This window comes from Solea solea, chromosome 1 (genome assembly GCF_958295425.1).
Source record: "Solea solea chromosome 1, fSolSol10.1, whole genome shotgun sequence".
Classification (NCBI taxonomy): Eukaryota; Metazoa; Chordata; class Actinopteri; order Pleuronectiformes; family Soleidae; genus Solea; species Solea solea.
Genome location: NC_081134.1, coordinates 18,685,966 through 18,711,344, shown reverse-complemented (window position 1 = coordinate 18,711,344; position 25,379 = coordinate 18,685,966). Strand labels below are relative to the sequence as shown.

General features: G+C 41.2%; 1 protein-coding gene across 2 annotated transcripts in view; it reads right to left on the bottom strand.

Annotated features, from left to right (window-relative positions):
* pappa2 (pappalysin 2) overlaps positions 1–25,379 on the bottom strand; it is an 85,127-nt gene that overhangs the window by 21,901 nt on the left and 37,847 nt on the right. The window contains exons 14-23 of one of the 2 annotated variants that reach the window (XM_058623965.1): positions 20,827–21,023; positions 17,667–17,780; positions 13,944–14,079; positions 12,648–12,876; positions 11,861–11,926; positions 11,674–11,770; positions 9,985–10,162; positions 6,703–6,916; positions 4,901–5,069; positions 2,876–3,008 (exon numbers count right to left, since the gene is read on the bottom strand). In XM_058623965.1, the coding sequence (XP_058479948.1) occupies positions 2,876–3,008; positions 4,901–5,069; positions 6,703–6,916; positions 9,985–10,162; positions 11,674–11,770; positions 11,861–11,926; positions 12,648–12,876; positions 13,944–14,079; positions 17,667–17,780; positions 20,827–21,023 (1,533 nt within the window). The remainder of the gene's footprint in view (positions 1–2,875; positions 3,009–4,900; positions 5,070–6,702; positions 6,917–9,984; positions 10,163–11,673; positions 11,771–11,860; positions 11,927–12,647; positions 12,877–13,943; positions 14,080–17,666; positions 17,781–20,826; positions 21,024–25,379) is intronic. The other variant, XM_058623973.1, reaches the window with a different exon arrangement.

Here is a 25,379-nt window from a genome sequence, read left to right as displayed (position 1 = left end):
AGTTCATTTATCCCAATTTTGATTGTTCAATATCAAACAGTAGTTGAGAAATTTGGTTAGGGAGGTGTTTCGGGCCATGTCCTTCTGGGACAAGACCTCGGAGCCGACCCAGGCCATGCTGAAGGAATTATATCTCTCCACTGGCCTAGGAAGGCCTTGGGATCCCCCCTGGCTGTGTACAGGGCGGTCTGGGCTTTCTTGCTAAGGCTGCTGCCCGCGCAACCCAGACCCAGATAAGCGAAAGACAACAGAATGGAACAGATGTTGAGTCTTCAGTCGTCAAACTGCACTCACTGATGCTGTACGTCAAGAATCTCTTCACTAAAGTTGTATAAGCTGGGACCTTTTGACTCTGCTTTCATCTACCGAGCGCTACCAGAACAGGGGGCGTCCATGTCTATCTTCAAGAAGGTCTTGAAGACCCAGCTCTTCCAAGAGCATCTTCTGTCCTTGCACTTACCTTACCCCCCCTCCCCTGCACTCTCCATCTCCTTCTGCTCTTGCATCCACTTCTGCACTCTCTCCCTCTGTCAGTCCACTGTTCCTTTCTAGTGGATTTCTTTCAAAGACTTCTTCTATATAGCTAAATGCTTAAATGTCAATGTAAATGTTTTTTTGGATTCTTACAAACTAAATACAATCACTAACTATCAAACACTAATTTGCTTTTAATCCTAGTTGTTCATGCATGTTTTGGAATTAAGAATCAAACTAACAACAATGTCAACTGATTTGCTTGATGTTCTCGGCAGTAAATTTAACGCCATTACGCGCAGTCGCGTGTGCCAACGCCGCTGCCTTTGATCTGCGCTCACCATTCATTCCCTCCGGGCCAAAAGTATAAAAATCAGAAAGGAACCTGATCATGTGCTGAGAATGTCGTCAACGAGCCAAACGTTTTTGATGCATGATTTGTTGAAATTGGACGAAAAGTGTGGCAGGAGACAGAGAGAGAAAAGATGGCAGAAGATGAGAACACGGCAAAACAATAGTTGGAAATGCTGACACAGCATTCCCACCTTCTGACGGTGTAGGCGGGCGATGCTCCGTGATGTTTATTGAGCTAAAGATGATCATATTGCAGATTAAATCACAAACTATCTGTCAGGAAAAATCAGAATTGGAGGCAGGTTTGATCGTCTCAGAGATGGAGATGCCGCCGCGGCCTCATCGTCGACGAGAGCAGCTCAGGACAAAGAGCCGTGATCCCAAAATATTAGCGTTTTAACAACCCTGCAAATAAAATTTCACAGTCAACAACTTCTCTTTGCTATTCCCGCGGCTACTGCGGCTTTAATTTCGGCCGCCTGCCAGCGTGCGTGTGTGTGTGATGCATTAACGACGCTGTTTTAAGCTGTCAAGTTATGATACATTTAATGTTGGACATCCACTAAATGCATAAATGCTAAGTGCTTCAGCGTGCGCTGTATTGATTCAATTTAAAAAGCTGGCACTCGGAGCAGAGATGAAATGTTTCAAAGCTACTGTAGCTCTGTGAGACGTGAGCAGCCTTGGACTTCTCTGTGTATTTGCTTTGGGTTCACACACACACACACTCACAGAGTGGGAGATGGCTCCATTTGGATAAGCTTTTAGATCTACAGTGGTTTTTTTTTAAAAGATTAAATACATAAATAAAAATAAGGGATCCAGGGACTTGGTGTTGATTGGAAATTTCCAATACGGTAATCGAGTTGATATCTGGACGTCGATGCCGATTCCTGGGCGATACTTCGCTGATGAGATGACAATGACAACACATTTTTGATAGAAGGTGACACAGAGGAAGCTCGAGACCCATTTTCTATCAGCGTCAGTTCAGGTTGCCATTTGTGGGGATGCAACAACTCGGCACGGCACGGTTTAGGTTGGTTTTCCACTACCAAAATAGTACCTCCTCAACGTGGGGCGGAGTCTGCCGTGACTTTGCTTTGCACGCGTCACACACACGCAACCATGTGACTTGTAAAGCAGTTGTTTTCAGTGTAACTGGATCATTAGAATCAGTTCATTAAAAAGATTTGTTCAGTACTTCCTCCATGACCGGAGCACAGACTCCGTGTGACTGAAATACAGCGACAGGGTTTGTGATGCCACTCGCGATCACAAACCGCTAAATACACCAGAAAAACAACTGACAAAGGGAATTTATTTAAGTGTGGAAGAAGCTAAAGTGAGAATTACATCCTTCATGGAGCAAACAACCTTTCGTGGTGCGTTTTATCTTTTATCGCTGCTACTATTAGCGTTTTAATGTCACTATAAGGACAAATAATGTGTTTAATCTGATAGCACTGCAACATGTTGTGTTTGAAATGGATGTTGAAAAAGGAAATCGGGAAACGATTATCATCACACTTATTTACTCACCTCTGCCAGAAGCGTCACAATTGGTTAAAACAAAATCGCGTTTATGTGCACGTCTGTGAAAAATATTTTCTTACAAAAACGTCAGAAAAACGTTTTTTCGCTTGCACTGGCACTGGTTTGGTTTCATTACCACCATCACTTTCTTTGATATCAATACACCGACGTATCCAGTCAGACTCCAGTGTCTCCACCGTCCCACACTTGAATCTGGCATCCAGACTTCAGTGTTTTATATTATGTGAGCTGAAATCAAACGCTGCTGTCAAAACAAATACGGGGATCGAGTGCGAGAGAAGGAGGAAAAACACAAGAGTTGACGAAAACACCCTCGACCGCCATGATTGTTTTGTCTGTTCATTCAAGACGTGTGTAACAAGAAAAGCCAGGGACCGGCACGCTACTGTGCATGGCTCTATTTTGTTTGACAGAGGGAAGCAAACGCAATCAGGACAGTTTTTTTTGATGGATGAAAACTCTCATCGCTGAAATCGGCTTTTTTACTCACCGACATCCATCCCCTGGTCACAGCTGTACTCCACTGAGTTGAGATCAGGAGGAGAGGAGCAGGATCCCTGGAGCCTGGAGCACATGGAGAACGCCGCTGTCCAGGCGCCGTCCTTCGTGCAGCGAATCTCGATCTGGACACAGATCATTGATATAAAGCAGGGGTCTCAAACTCGTCTAATTTGGTCAGTAGGGGGCCGGTGAAAAAAGTATAAAATAATAATATTGATGATGATATTTCACTTCATTTCACAATGAAAGTGTTTGTTTTGCTATGGAACGATAACAAAGTTCACAATACAAATGTATTTATGATGCAAATTGAATATAGTAATAAAAAACACACATAAATAACTCATTATAAGTTGATATTAAGTGGAATTGATTTGGCCCGCGAACTGCAAGTTTGAGACCACTGTCATAAAGGAAGAGGGGTGGCACTGGTGCTTTAAAACCTTGAAAGTGCTTGAAGAGCACTTTCAAGGTTTAATAAGGTTTGCCTTATTAGACGGAGGAATAAAACGTGACTATTATAAAATGTTATTTGGTTTGTTTATCGCATTATACCATTGTTTTTTCTATGATAAAATGAGGGAAATAATCATTTTATGTAGTATGTATAAGGCAGCGGTGGCTTAAAGGTTGAGGCTTTTTGATTACTGAATGCATTATAGCCTACATGCTGATGACTCCTAATTGCTATGTAAATGGTATGAAAGATGTGTGATAGAAAAAAAAGAATGTATGAATGGGTGAATGGGAAAACAAGTTCTGTAAACCAGCTTTGAGTGGTCACCAAGACTAGAAAATACATATAAATAGAAACCATTTACTGGTTCGGTCAGTTAACCCTTATTGCTTGTGTGTGTCTATAAGTCACATATTCATGCTTTAAAAATGTGTTGTTGAGTCAAAAGTTATGATTCATTTTATATCGCATTTTTAGTCGTGATACAAAGTAGCAATAATTGTGCGGAAGTCACAAAATTTGTCTTTTCTTCTTGTTCAGAAAAATGAGCCAAGTGAACTTTGAACTGTGACTTTATCCATATTTCACAAATTAAATCCTATTTTTAACATTTTGAGTACTTTTTGCTCCTGTGTGTTTATATAGTTGTTTTTTTTCATCAAATTGCCTTTGGGTTGTGCTGGAAAAAAGGATATAAGACACTCTATGTTGCACATTCTTATAGCCTCTGTATATACTGTACATTTAAACAAAGTAATGGAAAAAAGCAGCCAAAATGCTGTGTGTTCTAAGGGTTAAAGATGAATCCATCATTCTGCTCTTGTGGTTTTACAATCTTAAGTATGAAGCTGCCCACGCAGACAGGAATTAGACATAAGTCATCGGCATACAATGACATTTTCAACTGAATAAAATGAATCAATGTCTTTGTCTGAAAGACCAGTAAATGCTTTTGTCTCATGTGTCTTTTAAACACACAGTGGGCACCAGAAGAATTCACATGATTGCTCTCCCAGGACTTCATGAAAAATATATCACAGAAGTGGTTTCGAACCACGTCATCTCTTTGCAAGTGCACCGCTTTTATTTGTTTGTGTTTTCTCCTCACACTTGCATGCATGGATACCACGGAATTATCCCCAAAATGAGTCCTCTTGAAGTCAAGAGAGAAAAAAAAAGAAAAGAAAAGAAAAAGAGCAGCATCACGTCCATGACAAAATGTCAGTGATGCGTGACTGCAGCTCAAACCGCAGCCACCGCGTGCGCACAGCTTTTGTGGCGTCTGTTGTTTTGGTGGAAACGGCTGGAGCGTATCGCCTATCAGATTCAGACCAGTTCTTTCTGTGGAGCATTCCTTTTTATTCTTTTTATATTTTTTCCATTTCACAGGCAGAAACTTAGAAAAGATGAAGATGCATTTTTCACAGTAAAGCAAACCAGACCTTTTCGCTCACTTTTGTCAGAACAACACGAGCAAACTGCACCAGAACGCGAGGTTTCTCACCCTGTAAATCCTGACCTGGAGAAAGAGACAGCTGCTAAATAAAACAAACTTACATTTTCCGTTGGATCCGAGCAGCGCAGAGTGCAGACGGTGTCGTAGTACAGGCCGTTGGTGCAGGTGTACATGCCCTGGAATACGTCGGGTAAAGCGGGGCAGGATATGGGCTCGCAGCCACTTTCCTCCCACTGACCCCCCTCCAGGCACTCCAACTTGAAATACTTCCTGTGGTGACAGCGGGAGCAAATAAACACGCTGAAAGTCAGCTTAATGTTTGGAAATGCTGCGTTTATCAGTAGTGTTGTAGTCAAGACCACCTAAACCGAGACCAAGTCGAGACCAAGACCACGGTGTATCGAGACCAAGACAAGACCAAGACTTTGAGGGGTCGAGACCGAGACAAGACCAAGGCCGAGGCAGGGTGAGACCGAGTCAAGACCAAGACCAGACCAGTGTCCCAACACTTGTATCCATGACAAAGTTTTCTATTGAAATGTATAAAAAAATTAAACCCAAATTTTCCAAAAAAGATTGAAGATAGAAGACAGATATTCGCAGATTTGAACTCCTGCGATCAATAACATTTAAATTATATCATATAAAATCATATTTTCTTTCAAACTGAGAGGTGTCGCATCATGTACAGTACCGCTGTGACATTAAATGACGCTACAATGTATTATAGTGACATTTTTGACAATTATTACTGATAAATATTCACAAAAAGTTATATAAAAGACAGTCACTGCGCTCCGGTCTCACTGAAGCCTTTTCCAGCTCTTTTGGATGAAAATGAGATTGTGGCTCGTTGTCCACATCACTGTGATTCAAAATGTGTCTCACATGTGTTTCAACAATGTTTCTTTAAAATGTTATTGACTGCAGAAGTTCGAATATGTGAATATCTTGGTAAATTTTAGTTTAGTGTCACAGTTTCCAGTGAGGAGGTTGTTGATGGGAATGACACTAAACCCACAAATTAATATTTTGTGGCCACAAATTAGAGCTTTTTGTCATGTCTGGGGCTCCGTAGTCCAGCGACTATTGGTAGTTAGTTAGTAACAACATGAGCAGACGGTGTCATCACGGGATGAGATATGATGTGATGTATGATGTAAATAAATAGCACCAGTAGCTGTTGGTATGTGTTGTTTCTTCCTTCTTTTATTGCAGTAATATTTACTTCTTGCTCTAAGTCGTGAATGTTGTGGATTCCTCAGCAGTCCACACATTCCTCCACTAACCCTCCATTTCCACTTTAGTCTGCGTTTCAGTCACGTCATTTTTGAATATCATGCTTTATTTCTACCTCCCTCAACCTTGAAAAATGTTGATATTTCAAGAATCATTTTTGGATATACTATGTGCAAATGCAAAGGTGTGCATTAAAAACAGGCTTCTGAAAACAAGCCTAATGCGTCTTTAAACCACCAAACTCCAGAACCGCACACTCTATTGTTTCACATTACTTTAACTGATTAAATAAGAGGTAAAAAAAATCAAACACAAGACTCTGAAGACTCTGCCAGTTCTGCAGTATAAATGCAGCAGTATGTGTTTTAATATAAATGTACATTGGTTCATGTGTCAGAGGTAAGAACAGCTCTTTAATGGCTGCTGCTGCTGCTGCTGCTGCTGCTGCTGCATCACTGTGTTGGACTCATAAAGAATTGTGCATCGGTGGCAGCATAACTCATAAAGATATGCAGCTGCATGTGGAGTTTTTACATTAAGTCATTTTACACAAATATAATATAAGACAAAACAGTAAAAAAAAAAACTATATGTCCTGGTCTTATATGATGGTAAAGCTTGTTTAACTTTGCGTTTGAATTGCAATAACTCCGCCGACACTTACCTGGGCGTTTTCTTCGTGAGGCTCCCTTTCACGTAGAAACCCGGGTCACATTTGTAGCGACACGCGGAGCCGACGTCGTGACCCGAGGCCACGCAGTCGGCCGTTAGCAGCCTGACGTTGGAGATGTTTGGGATCTCCGGACACTCGATCTTGCAGTAAGCCTCGGGGAACGACCACAGTCCGTCCTCCAAACACACCAACCTGTCGCTGTCACCTGAGGAGGAGCACATTATATTTTCAATCAGTCCATTTATTTCTGGGCGGCCCGTGGCTTCCTCCCACAGTCCAAAAACATGCAATATGGGGATTAGGTAAATTGGACACTCTAAATTGACCGTAGGTGTGAGAGTGGATGGTTGTTTGTCTCTGTATGTGTCCCTGTGATGGACTGGTGAACTGTCCAGGGTGTCCAGGACACACAGCTCCCCCCGCAACCCTCATGTGGAGGATAAAGCGGTAGAAGATGGATGGATTTTTGTATATTCTTTTAAACTGATTTATGTTTTTCCTCATGTTAGACTGTTCCATAATTGAACCCCCGACATTGAAACACACAGTTGTTCTGACACAATGCATTTGTTCAATTTATTTTCCCCATCTTGGCTTGTAACCTGAGGGTTGTTCTGTTTGAATCCACGACAAGTCAAGGAACAGAGCAAGATGCCTAATCCCCATTGCTCCCCATCAGGGGTCGCGTTAACCGAATATTTTCCGCCATTGACCGTTTTTTTAAAACGGTGACGGAAAAATCTGAGAGCCATCCGTCATTTTGACAGATTGCAATTCACACCCCTAAAAACTATGTTGATAAAAGAGGGATAGATGCAGATGAAGGACAAACTCAGCCCTTGGCCTCAGCGGAGCGAGGAAGCGGCAGTAAGGAGGTTAGGCGAGTTCAGTGGGAGCGGGAGTTCTCCTGGCTGAGGAGGGCGGATAGAAAAATGTTGTGCGACAAAATAAAGATTCCCATCGGAGAATCTGAGCATAATTTCTGACCTGGACACCGTACTCAATGCATCTCGCTATCCTTGTAGTGCTGACAGCGTGTTAAAGAGCTATGGACAGGAGGCTTTGGAGCGCGTCTGTGACCGGTGCAGCTGATCCACTGGTCTAGAAGGAGCGCTTGTTGCGGGATTTCCTACCACGCGCAACTACGCGCAAGCAGGCACGCGATTTAAGTCCATGTGGACCAGGAGGAAGGTGTGAGACTGTGCGTTTAGGCCACAGGTGAACTGTTCATATCCCACTGCAATATGAACAATGCAATTGAATATGTCATTATTATCATTTAAAGTTGATTATGACAGGATTTTTATGACCCTGTCAGTCAAAATGACAGACAACGAAAAAGTCTAGCGCAACCTCTGCTCCCCATAGACATCCAGTGTGACATCCCAAGCCCGGAGCCCAGATAAATGGGAGGATTGCACCAAGGCAAGGGCAACCAGTGCAAAAGATCTCTGCCAAATCAAATATGCAGATCACAAGCAGGTGTTCCACTGTGGTGACACCTGCACAGGGAGAAGCCAACGGAAAAATACATCTATTTTTGCTTTCTGCTGTCTTCTATTTCAGCTGCTACCTGCCTTGGCCAGATCTCCTTTGAAAAATATGCTCTTAATCTCAGTCTCTTAAGACTTTTTTTCCCCCTTGTTAAATAAAGATAATAACAAAATGTGTTCACAGGGAGAGATAAATTCTGCACTAAAATGTCAAAGAAGGACAAGATCCAGTTGTGTTGGCGTGGTTTCGAGTCTTGTTCTGTTATGAAGAGAAGGAGACGACACTTCTTCACTGTCGCCCCAAAGCTAATATTTCCTCTGCGTGTATGTCGCCCACATAAAGCAGTCGCGTGGATGATAACCAAACCCTTAGACAGTTTTGTTTTTTTGTAAATCTATTTTTAAAAATTGTGGGCTAAATGTGTTCCGTTTATTAAAATCCATGACAGCTGTGCTGGTGTGCACTCGACATGTTCTTCAGTGCTGAGTGACACATAAATGGCCCCTTAATCTGAAATGATTTCACCCAAAACCAAAAGTAGCCACAAATAGAATCATTTCTGCACAATCAGTATTGAAAGAGCGTGAATACTTGCTGACACTGAAGATGTCGTCGTGTCGCCGCGACCGCAAACACAGGCGTGTGGACATCGCACTGGTTTCCATCTAATCGCTTCAAGAAGCATCCACTACGTTGTGTAACTTGCATTGCTTTTAGTTTTGTGTGTGTGTGTATGTGTCTTTGTGTGTGCCGCAGGCAGTTAGTTCTGCCTGGATATGATGCAAGAGGTGTTTTTTTTTTAAATATGAAGTGTGTGTGTGTGAACACAATATGATTTTTATCTGATCCTGTCCAGCCAGGGCCACTGTGCATGACTGAGTATTATTATTACTGTATTATTGTTATTATATTCAGGAACTGATGTAGGTTTTGTGAGACAGCATTTACTCAATTTGTCACACTAGTTGTGTTTCCGTGACCCATAGAAACGCGTAAGACCTACATTTCATTTCATTTAAAAAACAAAACCTCTCAAATATCGCTGAAACATTTTTACACTCTCATGAAGTACAACATTCAGGTACCTATACTTCACTTTTTCATTTTACATTTCCTCTTATTATCTTTGTCACTTACTACCAAATAAAATCAGCAGAAGAAGAAGAAGAAGAGTTGGTATTATGGTCTGTATTTATATAGAGCTTTTCTCTACTACAGTTTTCACCCATTCGCACGATCCAACATGGGGGTTAAGTGTCTTGCTCAAAGACACATATAGACTAACAGAGCCGGGAATTGAACCCCCACAGCCTGCCAGTTGGAACGTCGCCTTACCACTGAGCCACCATGACTCCATCCTAACGCCTCACTTTTTTAATACTTTTACTTTCACTTCTAAAACTTTTATATCAGAAAATGACTTTTGATACTTAAGTACAGTAAATGTCGTCATACTTTAAGACTTTTACTTAAGTAATATTAAAAAAGTGACAAATTTTCTGGTAAAATACTACTCAAGTATCCCTTTAAGGTACTTTATAAAAGACGCTATGTAGTTCACCCGCGATCGAGATCACCGTTCCAAAACCATAAAACGCATAAAATGCTTTCGGCCATCTTCCTTAAAGTGGAGTCTCACGGGACGAGATTTTACGGGAAAAACAGGATGTAACTAGCGTACAATTACGGCTTATACGCAAAACACCTTTCAATGGAAACACCTGCGAGTAGCAATTGAAATATCGTAATGGAAACACAACTCCTGATGCACAGCCTTACCTTGTAGAATGGCCGGGGATCCACAGGTGAAGGAACACTGTTTGCCAAAGGTGGTTCCCCAGGGGCAGCTGAATATGGCGTGGTAGACGTGCGACTGATCGGGCAGGCCACAGTCCACGGGCTGACAGCTCACGATACGATCCCATGAACCTTGAAAACACTCCAGCTCCGTCTTTCTCTACAGAGGAAGACAGAAGAGCAAATAAAGGAGAAGAATGACTTCATGCGTTTATACCTTCACTCAGAACGTTCCTAGAATTCTCTCTTTGAACTCCACAGACACTTTGTTGGACTCGACTCAATCAATCAAGCAAACTTGATTTGTTTAGAACAGTTCATAAACGTAAAAATGTAATAAAGTGCTTCTACAAAGACACCACCTCACTCGCACGCAAACTTGTGTTTAATATCTAAGTGAGGACACGTCGTTAACATAATGCATTCCCTGGCTCCTTACCCTAACCTTAACCTAAACTCAATTCTAATCCAATCCCTTAAACCAGGTCTTAACGCTGAAAAAGCTTTTGTTTGTACGTTTTTTTGGACCTCACAAAGATATAAATACATAACTTTGTTATTTACATTTCCAGCAACTTGTAATTTTACTCTACATTTTCTCTAATTATCTTTGTCACTTGTTACTTGTTACCAAATAAAAAATAAAAAAATATAAATACAAGTACACAATGGCCAGAATAGATCATCAAACGCTTTATATCGCAGCACTTTGCAAATGAAGTGATAAGAGGAGATAAATGAATAAATAAATAAATACTAATCACATATTGAATGAGAATAGATTCATAAGAGCAGAGGTGTGATGAGTAAATAACAGCAGTTTGTGGAGAAAAGTCCTGGAAATTATGAAATTGGTTACTTTTCGTCGTCTTGTTGTCGTGTGTCATGTTTTCAATCCACCTCAAACACCAAAAAACTTTTTTACGCTCAGCATCGAGTCAAGATTTATGTTTAAATGTTGTTTTTTTCTCGACTACAATCTGAAAATATACTTTTACAGCGGAAATTGAATATACTGCCCATAATTCTTTGTTTGTGTGAGTGCATAATCGTTTAAAAAAAAAAAAAGTAATTCAGTATTTGACGCCTTAAAATCGGTCTTTTAACAAGGGTCATGCTTTACAGAGGCAGCCGTCCTGTAATGCCATTCAATTTGTGATGTAATTAAAAATAATTTTATTTACATGGCTCTTCTCAAGCTTAAGTACAAAGCTTACTTACACAAAAACATTAACATTAATATAGAATGAAATCATATGCAGGTGAAAAAATTCCTCTGAATGAATGAATACATAAATCAATAAATAAATAAACATATATAATGAATATGCAAATATAGGATATGCTCTCCTCCCAAAACCTCCTGAAAAATGAAAAAATGAACAATAAAAACTAATTAAAATAAAATAAATAAATTAGTTAGTAAAATAACTCTATTAGAAATAATAATAATAAAATAATAAAATGATACTGTAAAACCAAGTTACAAAAAAATTTAATATAACAAGTAAAAGTTTCTTCATGATTTAACAGGACGTGACGTTCACCTGCTACTGAAGAACTAAAAACTAAATCCAGTAAGGTTTAGTGTGGTCCTGTCTACCACCTTCTGTGAAGAATAAGAACGTGTTCACTAAATGAGTGCTGCATGAAACAGAGCGTCCAGTTTACCTGATGGGCTGGGGCTCGTTTGCCGTTGAGGACGTTGACACTGAAACCGCGGTGGCACTGAACAGAGCAGTGGGAGGATTCTCCTCCTCCTGTGCACCTACGGAGACACACTGATATATAGATGGTTGCTTTGTTTGTGTGTTTCCACCTCTCTATGACGTTCAGCGTTTCATTCCGGGCGGCCTACCTGACTGAGGCGTGCTCTAACTGAGGCGGGCTGCAGCTGTCCATCTGACACGGCTGCCGCAAACAGCTATGGAGGGATGGAGGGATGGAGGGCGGGGAGAGAGAGAGAGGAGGAGAAAGAATAAGAGGCAGGGTCAGATAAAGAATACAACAAAGATGCCTGAACTGATCACTCAGTCTGTCTGTTTTCTCGCCAAAATAAACCTTAAAATGATATTCAGGTTTTTTTGAAGTTGGGTTGTACAGGGTTAGTCAATATTAAAGGCTAAAATTAAGCCACAAAATTGGTATTATTTTTGATGGTTCAGCAACCTCTTGTGATAAGAAACTTAAGTTTGTGTCACTTTGTAAAACACTCACTGCCCTGAACCAAAGTCCCTAGAAAAAATTTGCATTTTTTTTCCCTCACAGACCGCAGAGTTGTTTTTGTTGTTGATCTACTTCTGCTTCTGTGACTGTGAGTTTAAATGTGTTATTTTGTGACTGCGGTGTTTGAAAACCATTCTAATTCACCAAAGTGACAGCAGGAGCGTAAGATGTTTGCAAAGTGGAAAAGACTGTCTAATAATTAAATGACACAGCAATTATATTCTTAAAATAGTACAAATTATGCTGGGTGAGCCTTTTGTTATGTCGACGTCGCGATGTGTCAATACCTCATACAACCACTCTTCAAAAAAAACACCTTTAAATCCATATATATATATATATATATCTGGTAATTAGTGAGTGCAGATCTACAGCTGTCTGAGCTCCTTCTTTTTTTCCAAGTGCAGTGTGAAACTGACATGCTGTGTGTGTTTAGTAGGTAGCTGTGGGAGAGCCCACCCTCTGATGCGCACCCGGTCAGGGCGAAGGTGCTGAAGTGACATGAGGTCCTCAGGGCCACACCGCCCACAGCCACAGAGGGCGAGGAGAACAGGAGGATCACAGAGGCTGTGAGGAAGAAGGGCCGCGAGAGGTCATGGGTCACATTCACCACTAACGGGTTCCGGTGGCACGAGAGGTCATACGTCCCTGTGAAGGTGGAAGGGTTTCAAATAGTCACATAGTATTATTCAGTTATTATTGATGTTGGACCTCATGCAAGAACAATTCATACCAACAGATTCTTCTTTAATGGTAAGTCGTATGAACGTCTGCTGTTATAAAAATCACATTTTTCACTAATGGATGGGAATATTTCACTCCTTATAATTTGAATTTACGACTATAAAATTGCGCTTCCCCTGTTTGTAACTGTCCAAAAAACGGTGAAAAACAGCAAACAGCAGCGCTGCTTTATCGACGTAATACACACACAAAACGCCCAAAACAAAGTAGAAAACTGTGATTGTTTAAAAACCGTAATATGCATCAAAACTTTGATTTCGGTGAGAAAAGTCTCAGGTCTTGTGACCGGTTTGAAGTTTCAACCACGTCTCTATGTTAAAGTATGACGACACCGTGAGGCTCCAAAGTGGGTTTTATTGCGTTTTTTGACGCCATGGTTACTGGAAACGCTCAGAAGGGTCATAGCTCACCATTCCATTCAGATCAAGCTGCACATTTTGATATAGGATGTGTAGGGGTTTTCTCGCCGAAAGAAAACGAGATGCTTGCTTTGCAATGCAAATCAATGGAGTACTCCAGTACTAGGAGGCACTCTAATTAAAGGAGAGAACAACTGTTTATGCTATTTATTTAAGCTGTAAAACAGTGCAGTTGGTGCATGTTTTACGTGCAAAGTGCTTCAGGTAAAACTACTGATGATTAGGTTAATGAACAGTCTATTGTTGTTGGTCAGTCTTCTCTCAAAATTCACAATACTGTTTTAGTCCTGAATACACACATTTGTTATGTTATACACACTCATATGGTATCACTGGGGCATAAATGATGCTAATTTGCTCTCCTAAAGTAAAAATTTATACACCCTTTCCTGAAGTTGGAAGTATTTGGCTTGATCTGACGCGGCATAAACCCCAAGTAAAAAAGTAAGAAAACTTTAGGAGGAGAAAATGAAAAATGTTCTGGCATGAGGCTCAATCACAAGCAGGAAAGATAAAAAAAAAAAAATCAGGATAAGTAGAAAAACAAAGTACCTAGTGAGTGGTTTTTGCCGGTAGTATCAGAGAGGAAGATGGTGGCTGTGCTCCGGCACTGATCCCCGGACACTGAGCCGTCTGATGCCAGGTACACCATGACAGAGGCTGCCACTCCAGGGTGGACAAATCCCACCTGGATCAAGAGAAAAAGTGGTGAAGAATATCAAACATGGAGAAACATATTTCTCCCTTTGTTGATAGATTAATACTGCAAGTTAAAATCTCATTATTCTTACTTAATACCATGAATAAGAACATGTGATAATCCCATCCCAATCAAACATTGCTTAACCCACAGTTGCTCTTTAAACTCCATATGAAAAAGCTGTTTTTTATTACCCACATTCCCAGGTATAGATGGTGGTTGACATTGCCATAGCAACCAATTTAGTTCTCATGCAGCAACGGTAACATGAGTAGATAACAAGCACTATGTTAATAATTTTAATAATTATAATAATAACAACAATTATCTCTATTTATAGAGCACTTATCATACAAAACAAACAAAGAAAAACAACCTAAAAATAAAAGAGAATTTAAATAGCAAACAAGACTTAAATAAAGATACTGACTCAGACAGCATTATTTTCTCCGACAAATCCCAAAGAAATAGAGAAAAGATCACAGTATACATACAGTTGTGTAATAGAAATGTGCTTTAAATTTGCAAAAACGTTGGACATGAACTCAGTTTAACTCCATGCGAGTGCGGTGATTCCATGTCAATGCTTGTCTCTGTTCTTTATTACAGAATTACAACTTTTCACAGCCACCTGCCAAGTTTCAAAATAATAAAAAACCCATTTTGGGTGAAGTATCACTTAAGAAAGATGCTTTAAGGCCTCGCAGAGAAGGTTCTTCCAAATGGAAATCTTGAACTGCTGAATGAGAGACTGATGCCTGTTTTTCGAGCGCTGGCGTGGAGATGGATGTGATATGACGGCTGAGAAATACTTACAGAACTGATACAGATCAGAGAGACAAGCTTTTTAAGTGAGGGAGGCCTTTCCGAGGCAGAGAGAGCACTTCAAGGAAAGATTATGGTTGTTTTGGGAGGAGAGCGGCTAGATACGGGTGTTATTATGAAGGCTTTTCAGTCTGTGAAAGGAGTCTTTGCGGTGAAGGAAGCCCTCCAGAGAGGCTGCGGAGGAGAAGTGTCTGATAAAAGCAGCAGGGGATAGAAAAGATGACTCATTGTGACAAAGACGGGGGGAATGATGAGAGAGAAATGAGACAAGATGAACGAACGAACGAGTGTGTGTGTGTGGAAGGAGAGTGGCGAGCTCCAGACTCTAAAGGACTCCGTAATCCAGGGGACGACAGACAAGACCGCGGAGCTATCAGTCAAATCAACAGCTAGCCTACGCGTAGCCTCAACCCCGCACCCTGGACTGTGGGAATTGTGGCTGAGCAGAGATTAAATAATACAAAACTAATAAATACAAGAACCAGACGCAGGTCTGGTGTTGAGAGCCAGGCCCCAAATTCAGAGTAGCAGACAAAGCGGCACATCCATGTGAAGATAAGCAGGCCGCTTGTGCATATAAATCACTTTAACTGCAGCGGCAACACAAATAGAAATGCCATCCATTTTAAACACAGCCTTTTTAAATCACAAAATATACAATTATTTCATGAAACGGAATGTTGGACAATGGTTTTGAAATGATCAAGAGCGTTTTCCCCGTGCGTCCTGGTGCTGTAATAAATTACGCTTGCAAATTATCTATGTATAATTAGAAATGTATTCTTTCGTCTTCTTTTTTTTACTTCTTCATATGCCAGTGTATTAATAACTTGTCAGATGATGAATCATGAGTTAATTATATAACACTGTTAGTAACCTGGTAATGCTGATTATTGAGGGATTTCGGTGATTAGTGTTTGTCATGGTTGTGTAATCATCCACAGATCATTAGAACTCCTGATTCACCGTTGACCTGGAAAATGAATGATTATGGAAACCAGTGCATCATAAGAATCATAGTAATTGTTAGAAAGCTAAGAATGTGCGTGTGTGTGTGTGTGTGTGCATAACTGAGCTGCGAGCCAACAGTCTGTGTGAGCGGCCCTTCAACCCCATTTATTGGAAAGTGCTGGAAGACGTTGAGGAGAGACGTAGCCACCCACAGTCACTGAGTTTAGCGAGGGAACAGACGCTGTGGTGCTCACGCAAACACACACGTGCATGTCTTTGTGTAGGTGTGAGGACAATCAGACAAAATACGTTCCACTTTCTAAATGTGGACCCACTTTACTAAACCCATAAACCACTTTTTGTTCAGCGTAAACCAGTGTATATGCGTAAAAAGTTTATGTTATTGGCTGATCCAGGAGCAAATCTTCACAGTTTATCGTAAAGTATTGAAATTACACATGTCTTTACTGCCTCTCTGGTCAAACGGCAGCTACTGCATTCAAGTTTTGCCTTTGGGTTTCTTGGCTCACGCTTGCACCATTACCACACTTGACTTGGACTCCTCCCCCTTTTATAAACGCTGGAGCTGTCGCTTTATTGTCTCTGAGAGACTCATCTGACAGAGCACCTGATTTCACTACCAGACCACGCCTCTCCTCACTCTCCCTCACTATGTTCTCAGCCCACTTCTTGGCATTTTATAAAATCAGACATTGGTCGGAGTTCAGCCTCAGAAGAGGACAATTATGTGGACAATGTGAATGCTGCGTTGGACACATATTTAAAGGCGACATAGACCGGAAGCTCCAATTAACGCTGCGTTTGTGTGTGTATCTGCGTCATTACCACTTTTATGAAACCCTTAAGTTTCAGAACAAACAGTTCAGCCACTGCTGAGAAAATAGGGTTTTATTGTTTTCCTGGGCTCTGCGAAGCGGATCGGCACTTCCGTATGTTGATGTTGTCATCAGTAAACCTCACCACTCCTCTCACCACCATAGCGCCTCCTAGTGTGGGCACTAGTCCGGGCACATCCGGTTGCGTACATTCAACCGCAGAAGAAGAAGAACTACTCTCGTTGTAGCTGCTGAGATGCAGAGCATCCACCGTGCCAGAGGGGGAGCTGTGTATCTGAGTGCTGGCCTATCTGTTACGTCACTTCCAGGTACCTGGCCAATCACAGGACAGTGGGAAAGCTCTCGTTGGCTGGCCAATCACAACACCGTTCACGTTCTGGGTGTGTGGATTTGGTCTGAAACAGCGTGGCTGACAAGAGCGTCAGTGAGGAGATATTTTGATCGGCTCATTTGCAGCGACTAGGAGGTTTTTAACCATGAAAACAAGTTAATATATGTAAGTAGACCTCCATAACTAACAGACTCATTTACAGCCATTTCTCTAACACCATTTAAATTAATCTTAACTGAATGGTTGGGAAAATCCTACATATTTGTTTGGGGACCAAAAAATGCAAAAAATAACAAGGTTCTTGACTCAGTCTTTGCACAATATGACCCAAACATTAATTGTTAATATTAATAATATCACCTCTTGAATAGCATCATTTATTGTTTGCTGCAATGCTTTACATTCTTAATCTAAAAATCCTCACGTCTCTGCATTGACTTCCCTTCATTTACACAGCCTCACCAAAAGCCTTTTTTTCCTAACCTTAAGCAAAGCTCACATATTTCCCCTACAGATAATAACTCAGAAATGCGGTTCTGCCTCATTAGGACCAGACTTTGGTCTTTGTGCTTAAGGAGCACAAAAAAAACAAAACACCAAACACGTCGTACCTTTAGCCAAAATGAATGTTCCAGGTCATTATTTGTGTCTGTTGTGGCTGTGCAGGGAAACCAGGCGTCGGTGGGCGATTTGTCACTCTCGTCGAGGTGCTGATATCTGCAGAGCTTCACACAGAGATAACAAAAGATGGATGGACTTCATGTTAATTAGACAACTTAGAGTAATTGACTTTATCAGACAAGGATACATTACAATTGTTAAAATCCTTAAAATAATCACTTTCAAAGGTGCACGGAAAGACTTTCACCAAAACTTGGTAGGACCATGTTATTCCTCCAATTCAGTTAATTTATGTGTTAGCTATGTTTACATGTGCAAAACTTCTAAGATTTTCTAAGAATTTACAATTCCATCATTTACATGGACACGGAATTGAAGTGTTCAGTCAAATTAGACAATTTTTTTACATGCGTAGTGAAGTAGAAGCAGAATAAACTTCACTTGGAATGAAAACACAGCACTAACAAAACAGAAACACGCAATAGCGCTAAACCAGAAAGTCATGATCGCATCGACTGTGTATGTGAACACCAATCGGAATGACGATATGACGGATCAAAGTTTTCAGCTCAGCATGTTGTTCTGATCAGGCTTTTACTCCGATTACTTGTTTCCATGTAAACATAGCTACTGTCTACCGCTTTATCCTCCACATTTACATTTAAGCATTTAAGCATTTAGCAGACGCTTTTATCCAAAGCGTCTTACAAAAGAGGAATACAGAGAAGTAGTCTTGGAAAGAAATCCACTAGATAGGAACAGTGGACTGATAGAGGGTGAGAGTGCAGAAGTGGATCCAAGTGCAGGGGAGGGGGGCAAGGTAAGTGCTGGGACAGAAGATGCTCTTGGAAGAGCTGGGTCTTCAAGAGCTTCTTGAAGATAGACAGGGGCACCCCTGTTCTGGTAGCGCTCGGTAGGTCATTCCACCAACGTGGAACAACACATGAAAAGAGTCTGGATTGTCTTGTGCTGGGTGTTGGCACCGTCACCGTCAGACGACAATCCTTTTGATGAACAGAGTAGTCGAGGCAAGCATCAGTGATTTGAATTTGATGCCTTGGCCCTCCTCATGAGGGTCGCGGGGAGTTGGAGCCAATTTTAGCTGACGCTGGGGCGAAAGGTGCCAGTCCGTCACAGGGCCAACACACAGAGACCAACAACCATTCACTCTCACATTCACACCTCCAGGCATTTCAGAGTGTTCATGTTTTTGGACTGTGGGAGGAAACCGGAGAACCTGGAGAAAATCCACGCAGACAAGGGGAGAACATGCAAACCTAATGCCCTCGTTCGGACCAGGTCCCGAGCAACTCAATTCCCACTCTTCAAACCCTGATGATCTCCTCTGCTATGTCATCATTAGGTTTGCAGTTACGTTCATAAATTCTATTTAACACCTTCTCCAGAGCCCAAATCCTCTGGTGGCGAGGCTTTAACTGAGCGCGTCGACTTAACTCGTGACACTTTGATTTGTTTTGTTGATCGCAGTGTTCCTCAGACTGTCTCCATGGCAGGAGACGCGCCAGATCTCAGACGCCGAAAACCACTGCCGTTTTGACATCAACAATCCTCCCGCGATAGACAGTGAATCATGTTGCTCAGCCGAGCAGAGCTCAGGACTAAACGCCGTGCATCATTTCGATGTACCGTTCCTATGAGCGCGGCTGACGTGAGCGTGTTTCTCAAACGGCAACATCATTTGGAACAACAGCGGTGACGGGCCTGAGAAGAATCGTACGATTGCGGCAATTTTTATGGGGGGATGTCAAAGCTGGAAAGTGATTGATGTATTTTGTACTTAAGTTGTAAAAAAGAAAGACAGGTGCGGTGCCATAATCAAAGCTGCTGTGCTGTCATGGTGAGAGCTGCCAAAAATCTCATCCAAAGAGACGTGCAAAGCCTTTCTTCTTCTTCTTCTTCTTCTTCAGCCTGCTTGTCTTCACCAGTCGCTGCTAAGCTGTGTTTCTCACTCGTCAGTCTTGCAACAGAGAAACACTTTTATATGAATTAATGATGCGCAGGCTCATTACTGTCCTGCACTTCACTTCTTTCATGGAAGTCACTGTGACCTGAGGAGATGAAAGATTTTGGTACACTTTTTTTTTTTTTTTAAAAAAGCCTGGAGTAGGAGTAAAAGCTGATTTTCTGTCTTCTCAAATTGGCAGCTCCTGCTGACTTCAGCATATTTACATGTGTGTTGTACACTGGTGTTCGTCGATGTGCTTTGACAATGAACATAAAATAAACAACACAGTGACTCACATTTCCATGAGCTGTAACGCTTGTAGCCTCCGCTATGCTAGGTGGCGATATGCCTATTGCATCACAGACAGAAAATAACTTGAGCTGGCAGTGGGGCGATGTCGAGCACCATCATGCATGTGTCATTCTACAATCCATTAAATTCAAAATTCTTCAAGCTGACAGAGCATAAATTCAGTCTCCCTGTTAGTCCAAAAATGCACTGGGCTGGATTTCACCATATTTCTTCTCACTGTTGTCTTCTTCTTCTACTTCTTCTTCTTCTTCTTTGTGTTGGCTTTTTTTATTTTTCATTTCTACATCAAAGCCCCGGGGTGGGAACTGTGGAACATGCACAGAATGCCTGGCCAAGCTGAAGTCCGACTGGACGTATATATGCAGAGGTTAGTCTGACTGATGCATGCATACTCGTGCATGACATTAATACTGTTAGCCAGTATTAATGTCAACATGGCGAAGACGAGACGATGACGAGACTGCACCGATGTCCTAAAACACTGACTAAGACTACATTAACATGCATTATTGACTATATAAAAGACTAAAATGTTGAAATAAAGACAAATATCCAGCTGTTACACCTTCAGCTACACCAGTAGTTTATTTTGATACATTTATTAGTTGGGTATATGGTATATGGTCTAAACAGAAGTGGCAGCCACCTCGGAATCTTATGTCTTTGATTTGTGAGGTTGCATTGAGTTCCAGAGATGATATCTGATTTGAGTTGAAACTTTTGACTGGGAACGCGCCATAAAAGTCTGCTTTTCTTCGAAACTAACACAATAATTCATATTTTCTTTACTTGAGGCTTCCACAAGGACTTTATTATATGTTGTGTGTCTTTTTTATGTGCCGTGTGGTTCATACTTTATCCCGCTGTAATACCTTTTTGAGTGATGGCTCCCCGGTGGCAGCGTGGGCAGGACAGTGTTTGGGATCCTGGTGAGAGGCAGTAGCGGTGGATGCCCATTGATCCGTGTAGCCCAGCGGTGTGAAGTAACCGCAGTCCTGCACGCTGGAGCCCCGCTCGAACTCCTCACACACGCCGTCGCCGTCAAACACATAGCACTGACTGGGTTCGCCTTGGGGAGATGGGGATGAGAATGCGAAGAGGTGAGAGAGATTTATGAAAGAATATAAAGCCTGGTTTCTTAATCTGGCCTGGTGTGCACTCATCCCCCACTGTTCTTCCCTTCTCCAAATCTATTTGTCAGTGAACCAAAGCTGAGCAAGTCCATTCTGTATTTTCGTTGGCCACTTGTAGCATTAGCCACGTCAAGTCAACTGTATCTGACTCTCTGCACTGTCAACACACTGTAAATAATAGCGAGAAATGAACTCTGACTTTGAATTAATAATTTTCAGATCACAGCACTTTCTTTAATGTTAATATGCAGATAGGGAGGCTCACAAGTGCTCTTGCCAGGCTGTTTGACACCATGGGCCTCAGTGGTTTGTCTCCACTGTCTGTCACCAGGTGACAACAGCAACATTGCGTGTTACCACAATCTGCCAAAGCAGCGGCCAAAACGTACTTCATGTCGAGCAGATAACATAATTACAGACAGGAGAATGTGTTGTTTTTTTATTGCATCTGCTCATAAATTTAGAATTTGGTTCTTTATCAAGTTTCAATGACTCTCAAAGATCCAGTAATATTAGGCAAGAGGAAATAAAGTCATGAAATGCATGTAGAGGAGAGGTAAAAATAGAAAATAGACCAAATGAAAACATAGTTTTTAAAGCATATATTTGTAAGGGGACTCCTGTGCTCATCCCTGCTTTAGCCAAGAGCATCGGGTAACTACAGTGGCCTTCACATGACAAAAAGGATGTCTCTCATCTTATCTTATGTAGTAAAGATATGAAATACACACTCTGGGCTGGTTTGGAAACATTGAGGCACAAGATGGCAACCTAAAGTACATATAAAAGGTGTTATGCTCTTATACAAACAGTGATGGGTGGTATAATCAATTTTTTTTTACCAATAAACCCTCCTAAAAGTTACACACTGGACCTTTAACTCAAGGTTTACTACCTTTTTCAAAGTGAAAACTACTTATGGCTCTTTTTTTTCATTTAGCATGTAATTGACAGCGCGTGACGTCATAGTATATCGTCAAAAAAAGAAGATTACAGTAAAGTCCAATCAAGTTAGATGGAACAGATTTCTTTAAAAACCTAATTTCCTCACAGTTTAACAGAACGTGGTCTATGGCCAGCAGCTCTTGCTGTAATAAACATACGGAAATATAGTGAATTTCACAGAGTCTGACTGATATAAGTTTGATAAAAAAAAGAGTAAATAAATATGAGCCATGAATACATATATTATAATATCTATAATGTGAATATGTTTTGGCCGTTTTTCTCTTCTGTGACAGTAAACTGAATATCTTTGGTTTGTGGACAAACCAAAACATTTGAGGACATTGCCATTTTGCAGTTTGAGAAACACCAATCAACTTTTTTCTTTTCTCTCTCTACCATTTTCTGGACTGTACTTGGCAAATTAATTGTTAGTTGCAGCCTGACATGTTTGTGCAACAGAGGAACAATATTGACATAATGTGCTACAGCAGTGTTTCACAAAGGGAAGGCGAAGCATACGATGAAGAACAGCTTGTAAACCAGAAGCTATTCATTGGGGGGGGTGGGGGTGGAAACACTTGAGAAGTTCGGCCTCATTAAGATCTGGACGGCTCCAGAAGTTAGACGGACATTAGAGTCGTGTCGGGGAGTAAGTGATGCACAATTTGGTTTCAATTTGTCAATGGAAACATGTTTCTGATAAAATTCAAATTAGGCCTAGACAAATAACACCATATTGTCATCCTGAGTTCATTTGGCAGCCCTAAATGAAGTGAACTCCACAAACTCCCCACCCTTGTTTAAACGACACCTGTGGAAATGATTGAGTTTGTGGTTTGTTTGCTGTTATTAAAAAGGCCCTGATTGACAATCTGCAAATGTAATATTAACACCATCTGTTTTGCATTTGATCGGCGTGCTTTGACCATGTTGTGCAATTTAACCATAATTTAATCAGCCAGTTAAAAAAAAAAAAAAAAAAAAGAATTTAAAAAATCTGAATAATCTGCATTAAAAAAACAACCGTATCAAATGCAGCTTGTTCGTGATAAGATGTAAAACAAATAGCCGGTGTTGTAACTGCACAACAATAGTAAGTTGTATAAGTCCCACAAAAAACAAAGCCCTGGCACGGCCGAGCAAATGTGGCAAGAAGAGCTTGACAAATAGTGTATGACTAAGAAGTACAACTGGTTTTAAGAGTAGCAATTTGTAAAAACCTGTTTTTGCCAAATTGTTTTCCTTCCTAATCATTCATTGTAAAACAAGATATGTAATAGCTTCAGTCCCAGCATGTCTAGCCCTGAATGATGGAAATTTTAGCACCTCACAACAAGCTCTCGCAACACAAACACTTACTCCATGTGACCTTACATGTCCTCAGCAGCAATTAAATGGCAAAGTAATGATACCGTGTGATCTCAACTGATTCCTCGTATCTTCCATCTCTACAAGAGTCTGAAGGAGTTATGAAATCATTAAAAAACTATTATAAAAGTCATATTTTTTAAATTAAATTAGTGTCCGGTGACAGGGGGGAGCGTTGGGGTAAACATTCCTTTCTATGGTGGATGAATTTCCAGGCTCTGGAACAACACCACAACAGTGGAGCCTACTCCTCTTGTCATTGTGGCTAATGCATGCTCTCATCTGTTCCAAGTCTTTCAACGAGAGACAGAGACACTTGGAGACTCATCTCTTGCCCCTACCACTTAGGCCTGGGTCATATTTTCTGCACTCGCAGAAAATCGGCCGGGATCCTATTTGGACAAAATGTGACCACAGTTTGAGTTTGTGTGCACTGCAAATGCTCATTGTAGTGCAACACTTTCCAGTCCGGTTGGTGGTACGCTGTTGTTTTGGTCAAACGAGGCAACAAAGAAGACGGTAACCATGGAAGCTTGTTTGAGGTTATGTTAGGCAGCCCACTGTACTCACATAAGTACAATACAGTGCTTTAACACTACAAGGACATGCAAAAGAGTGAATTCCTGGTGAGAAATACCTTCCGTGTTCCTCAGATACAGAACACGGAAGGTATGACTAGCCCCTTAGATGTACCCCTATATTGTGAACATTCATCTGGTCCTTGGTTACATTTTATGGGATTTTCCCAGATTAAGCAATTCCAAGGAAAGCAATGTTACCGTCATTAAGCTAATATTGGTTAGCATGTAGTGTCGCTACGATAACCACAACAATCCTACATTTGCTGTCTCTTGTACATGCCATAAACTGGTGTTTTGTGTCATGCCTCTGTATACAGGAGTAAAAATATGCCTATAGACCCTTTCATTGTGTACAAACATTCAGGGTAAGCGAAGAGCATGCACGGTCCTCCACCGAATAATTCAGAATATGTTCTTTCGTTGTCGATTAGCAAGTGGCCAGATATCTAGTGGCCAGCTATTCACTCTTACCGTATAACTAAACCTAGCCCGTACACGCGAGAAAGTCTATGTGCATACAAGTCTTACAAGGAATGTTTTTAGCACACCATGTTTATTTGTCAGCGTGCTAGCCGGCCGGCAGCTAACTACAAGCTAGCTACGTCCAAGACCACAACATAACTTTAGGCAGCATAGGTTTTATATACATATGTGTATTGACACACAAATGTCTGTGAAAGCCAGGATTTTCAGTGTAATCTAACAGAAGAAGCTGATAAATAAGAACTTACATGAAATGAAGTAAGCGCTACAAATGCGAGCCTCTTTGACTGCAGTAGCATCACCCCAGTCTTCTCCTTTTATTGCTTGGAGCCACAGACGATGTCTATTTATTTATAAAGGGATTTTCATTGCTGCTTTTATTGTCACAGCCAACTACACTACAAGTAGACATCTTATGTGTTGGACAGTTCACTTGGTACAAGTTAATGGTACGAGTATGTGTTTTCTGACCCCAATCTGTGCGTGCATATTTCTGTGACGTAGCTCTCGAAAGGGTATATAACACGTGATGACGTGTCATGTTTCAAAAGAGTTGCCCGTTTCATAGGGGCAGAGTTTGACCACAACATCTTGTAACTCAGTTCCAAGGGGCAAGAGGTTAGGGTAACAATGAGGAATGGAACTGGACCTTGGAGCATAGACATGCCAAGCCTGACAGGCCACCATCACAATGTATGTCGTATGAGTGTGTATCAGCAAGAATGCATGTGTAACTAATCATAAAATCCGTTTTCAGACATGACAATATTGACATGTGAAGAGAGAGAAGCAGGAGATTCTCTGGGTGAGGTGTGTTGACCCAGGTTGATGCCCGCAGCAGGGAGGACAAGCACCCATGAATTCGCTGACTATGGATTATACGAAACGTCTGCTGCGCTTTCACATGAGCTC